Source organism: Ornithorhynchus anatinus, chromosome 7 (assembly GCF_004115215.2).
Source record: "Ornithorhynchus anatinus isolate Pmale09 chromosome 7, mOrnAna1.pri.v4, whole genome shotgun sequence".
Taxonomy (NCBI): domain Eukaryota; kingdom Metazoa; phylum Chordata; class Mammalia; order Monotremata; family Ornithorhynchidae; genus Ornithorhynchus; species Ornithorhynchus anatinus.
The window spans coordinates 22,644,324-22,649,398 of record NC_041734.1 but is presented as its reverse complement, the minus strand read 5'-3'; the positions used below and the strand labels follow the sequence as shown (position 1 = coordinate 22,649,398).

Sequence of the window (5,075 nt, the reverse complement as noted above, 5' to 3'; positions counted from 1 at the left end):
AGGGAAGTTGGGACCACCCAAACCACAGGTAATAAATACCTGTCGCCTCTGGTGCTCTGGTCTCTCTTAGAAGATCACAGCGGTAGCAACAGCCACCCACGTGTCTTTCCCTGCCCAGAGCACCAGACACCCATTCTGCCACTAGGACAAACGCACAGATACAGGAGTCGTGGGACGGGTGAGTGTAACGCATAACTGGGAAGTGGGTAACGTATAAGTAAGTGTAATGCATAACTGGGTTTAATGCATAAGTGGGTAATGTATAAGCGAGTGTAACATACAAGTGAGTTTAACACATACGTGAGTGTATCGCATAAGTAAGTCTAAGGCATAAGTGGGTCCAAGTTAAGTGGGTTTTAAAGCACAAGTGGATCTAACGCATAAGTGAGTTTTAACGTGCAAGCGGGTTTAACGCCTAAGTGGGTTCCTCCCGAGTGGGTGCGCACATGGTGGGAATCACGTTGTGAGTAAACCATAAGCGAGCTCTGCTTGGTTGGGCCCTGGTGTCCGCCCACACGCGAGTAACATACCAGTGTATTCCTCCCGGTAAGGAAGCTCTAACACCATATTCCTCCCAAAGGGGAAGCTTTAACACTATATTTCCCCCGAAAGGGAAGGCCGATTGTCGCGTCTAAATAATTAATCAATCCACTTCGCCCCGCGGAATAAATTCTTTACAAAACTCAGGTTTTCCATCCCCGGCATCTCTCTCTCTCTCGCCGCGCCGATTCCGAAAGAACCTGTCCCCGGCGACGGGTGACATAAATGGCGACGAGGATGGGATCGGCGATAGGCGACGGAGAGCCGGGAGGGCTGTTTGAATTCCTTGCGAGTCAGGGATGGAAAACCCCGAGATGGGACAGCCGCTGGGTGGAGGACAACTGGGAAGATCCGGCCAATCTGGTGAGAGAGTTTTGTAATTGGCGTGAGGCTACCCAAATCAGGAAAAGGAAAGGAAAGACCGCCCTTCTCGGCCTCCTAGCAACAGCGCTGCAAGCCGCAGCTCGGGAGCAGTGGCGGTTGCGGCAGGAAAGGGACGCCCTGGAGGCGAAACTAAGGGAACTTGACACGAAATGCCTCTTACTGCAGATAGCGGCTGAGGTTAAAGCACAGCAGAACACCCTTTTAGAGCAGAAATTGGCATCCCGTCTGGCTAAGGAGTTAGAGGAGAGGAGAAAACTCCCGGTAACTGAAGAGGAGATTAAGCAGGTCATGTACTCGGGAATTTGCAAGGGGAATTGCTCAGGGGAAGGAAAGGGAGATCTCGGCCCCTTATCAGAAGTGGAACCGCCCCCACCCCCGCGGGATTGGGAGGTACCCCCGCAAAACCCCGAGTGGCAGCCCAAGCCCCTCTACCCTATTATCAAGGAAGAGCGCAACCCAGAGGGAAAGCTCACCACCCAGACTACAGACTTCATAGCCCCTGAGCTCAGGCAGATCTCTAAAGAGTTTTCCCGGCACCCCGGGGAACCTGTGATAGCCTGGCTGGCTAGGATTTGGAAGGGAGCAGCCGCTCAGGTAGACATCAGCCCAGATGAAAGCAGCTGCCTAGATTTGGGTCCAGGGATAGATGTGTCCCACACTCACACACAAGGTCGAACTCTTTGGATCCTCGCGGTACAGTGGGCTCAGACAATACCCCGGAGTGAACAGGGAAGGGCCGGCACTCTCCGGTGGACCGACCCAACTACATTAAACCAGCATCTTCTGGTGCTTGGGATCGAACAACTCCTGGATGATAGGGAGAAAACTCAGGAACCTAGTCCATGGTCCCTACCCGCCCAAGAGGGTTTACTTTGTGCCATAGTAATGGGTGCACCCCCAGAGCCGGAGCATGCTCTGGCTCACCGCTTGAGAGATAGAGCCACAGGGGCAAGCACCTGGAGCACGTTGGCCACTGTGGCCAATAGTGACTGGCCCCTATTTCGGTCCTCTGAAGTACCCACTACCCGGCATGTAGCAATCATAATTGGGAAGGGCCTGGGTTTGGGGAGGACAAAGGCAGCTCCAACGAATACTAGAAGAGACACCCACCAACCTCCAAGGTGGATCGGCTCAGGAAGATTGGGTTTAGGACAGGTAGCCATATGGTAGGAGTTGAGGGAACGGGGCTTCCCTATGGATGAGTTAGATGGGCTACCCACCCATATCCTGAGGCTGCTCACTCTGGAAGGTAGACCACAGGCCCCAACCGCCCCGGAAGAGGAAAACTAGGAGGGAGATCCAGCGGGCCTGCCTAATGGACGGTGGCCGTGGCTCTCTTACAGGTTGCCTATGACCGTCCTAATGGATAACCACCAGGAAGTCTCTTTCCTGGTAGACACCGAGGCCCAGGTAGCAAAGATCCTCCACCTGGGATGGGGCTCAGTACACCTTTACACAGCTCCCACAGGGATACAAACACAGCTCACCACCCTCCCCTGAGAAGGATACCGGAGACAGATTGGGCAGCGAGTCATTATCCAACATTCCCCGAAAGGCCAGTTATGGGTTACCCTTATGAGAGCTCTGACCGCACAAATTTGGGCAGCTAATACCAATGACGGCTGCCCACTAACCCTGGTAGAGGCTTGGACATCCTCCAAGACCTAAGCTCTTCTCTCTGGCAGACACCACACCTGGGAGAGAGGAAATGTCGACCCACCGCTCCATGAATCTGCTCGGCCTGCTTGTCATCTTGACCCTGGAATGTGTGAGAGCCCGCGGCAACACCTTCTTGAAGGCCTTAGCCCACTACAGCCAGGACCTGAACGTTTCAAACTGTTGGGTTTTGGGCATTCCCCATTGAATGGGTGGGCGGGTACCCCCTTATAGCTCATCCTTATGACAACTCCACCTGGTTCAATACAACAGGAGCCCCCCATCCCTGCAGCAGCCGCCCTAACGCGGAGCCCGCATATGCCACCACATACCTTATGGTGAGTGGGTGGACTGACCATGCTGTATCCCCATTCGGCTTTCACGATATTGGTACCAAATTCTGGGCAGGCAATAGTTCCCACGTATGTAACGCAGCTAAGCTCCAGGATGGGCGCAGATCTGCGGCCGGTCATTGTGGCCCACCGACCACCAAGCAGGGGGTGGACGTCCGCTCCCATGGCCTGCTCACTGCAAATGGGACCTTTGGCAACTGTGGCACCACCCCCTGTGCAGTACCTGCCTATCTCATTTGTGGCATCCAGGCCTATCGGTGGCTCCCTGCCGGCTGGGGAGGGACTTGCTTCCTTGGTTTTGTGCTCCCGGCCATCCGTCACACCATGAGTCGCCCGGAAGGTTGAGTCCGAAATGGTCAGGGGGCCCCGATCTCAGAGTCCGAATGCTTCTTCAGGATCATGTTTCCCGCATATGGGTTTGCACGGGTGGCTCGTGAAATACTTAACCTAGCTAAACTAATTGAACAGATAACCAATGATTGCTGTCAGCCTTATGGCCCTCAGGGATGAACAGAGAGCCATCCGGACGACCGTCCTGCAGAACCGAATGGCCCTTGACTTCCTCCTCGCCAGCCAAGGAGGGGTCTCCAAGCTTATCGGGAAGGAATGTTGCACCTTTATCCCTGACAATTCTGGACATGTGGACGCAATTGTTGCCGATATGTACCATGCAGTTAACCAGTACCAGGACGATGATACTGCTGGAGGAGTTTGGGACTGGTTCCAAGGACTCTTTAAAAACTGGGGGAGCTCACTATTCTATGGGTTGCTGCTGCTTTTGCTCTTGTTAGTGGGCCTAGTGGGAGGATGCTGGTTCATAGGTTGCTGTTGTTCGGTCCTCTCCACACGCAATGTGACGAGCACTGCAGTCGTCCACGACTTCTCTCTCTGTGCATTACTTCAAGAATGTTGTAGTCCACCAGTCATCCTCCCTACCTCTGGTCACCACACCTTGAAGGCTCCTCCTGCCCCCGACCCCATCACCCCTGGCCAGAGCATGGGCCCTGTCCTCTGCCCCGACCTATGGATCTACTCTCCGGACTTCCGTGGCCAGCCGGGTGAGGATATCAGTTCCTTGTGGTCAGGGGAGGGACAATCCTGGAGGGCACGGCCTCCAGCATCACTCCACCACCACGTGCCCCGGAGGGGACACAGGGAAGGTTGGGGTCAAATGGGCACATATGGCAAGGGCCAATGGGTGGTATGTGCCAAGGTGGACCTGGGCACCAGCTACCCCAGGTTAAAATGCCATCGGTGACATAACCTTTCTGGCCAGAGGGGGCGGGACAGGAAGATAGGTGCCCCTCACCTCCATGCCCACCCAATAAGGTATGGAAGGGAAGGGAGCAGAAGGGGCAGAGATTGAACAGGAAGGAAGTTGGGACCACCCAAACCACAGGTAATAAATACCTGTCGCCTCTGGTGCTCTGGTCTCTCTTGGAAGATCACAGCGGTAGCAACAGCCACCCACATGTCTTTCCCTGCCCAGAGCGCCAGACGCCCATTCTGCCACTAGGATAAAGGCACAGAGACAGGAGTCACGGGACGGGTGAATGTAACGCATAACTGGGTTTAATGCATAAGTGGGTAACGTATAAGTAAGTGTAACGTATAACTGGGTTTAATGCATAAGTGGGAAATGTATAAGCGACTGTAACATACAAGTGAGTTTAACGCATACGTGAGTGTAACGCATAAGTAAGTCTAAGGCATAAGTGGGTCCAAATTAAGTGGGTTTTAACGTACTAGTGGGTCTAACGCATAAGTGGGTTTTAATGTGCAAGCAGGTTTAACGCCTAAGTGGGTTCCTCCTGAGTGGGTGCGCACATGGTGGGAACTAGCCGCCTCACCATGTTGTGAGTAAACCATAAGCGAGCTCTGCCTGGGTGGGCCCTGGTGTTCGCCCACACGCGAGTAACATACCAATGTATTCCTCCCGTTAGGGAAGCTCTAACACCATATTCCTCTGAAAGGGGAAGCTTTAACACCATATTTCCCCCAAAAGGGAAGGCCGATTGTCGCCTCTAAATAATTAATTAATCCAATTCGCCCCACGGAATAAATTCTATACAAAACTCAGGTTTTCCATCCCCGGCCTCTCTCTCTCTCTCTCTCTCTCTCTCTCTCGCCGCGCCGATTCCG

General features: G+C 53.8%; 1 protein-coding gene across 1 annotated transcript; it reads left to right on the top strand.

Moving 5' to 3' along the window:
* The first annotated feature begins 857 nt into the window (after nt 1-857).
* On the top strand, nt 858-4,312 carry LOC114813266. The gene is made up of 2 exons (XM_029069412.1): nt 858-1,185; nt 2,610-4,312. The coding sequence occupies exon 2, from the start codon at nt 3,409-3,411 to the stop codon at nt 4,189-4,191; it is 783 nt and encodes a 260-aa protein (XP_028925245.1). The 5' UTR covers nt 858-1,185; nt 2,610-3,408; the 3' UTR covers nt 4,192-4,312.
* Nucleotides 4,313-5,075: the final 763 nt, after the last annotated feature.

What these genes read in the sequence shown, in the direction of transcription:
- LOC114813266 (XM_029069412.1), top strand. Translation starts at nt 3,409, where the DNA reads ATGATTGCTGTCAGCCTTATGGCCCTCAGGGATGAACAGAGAGCCATC.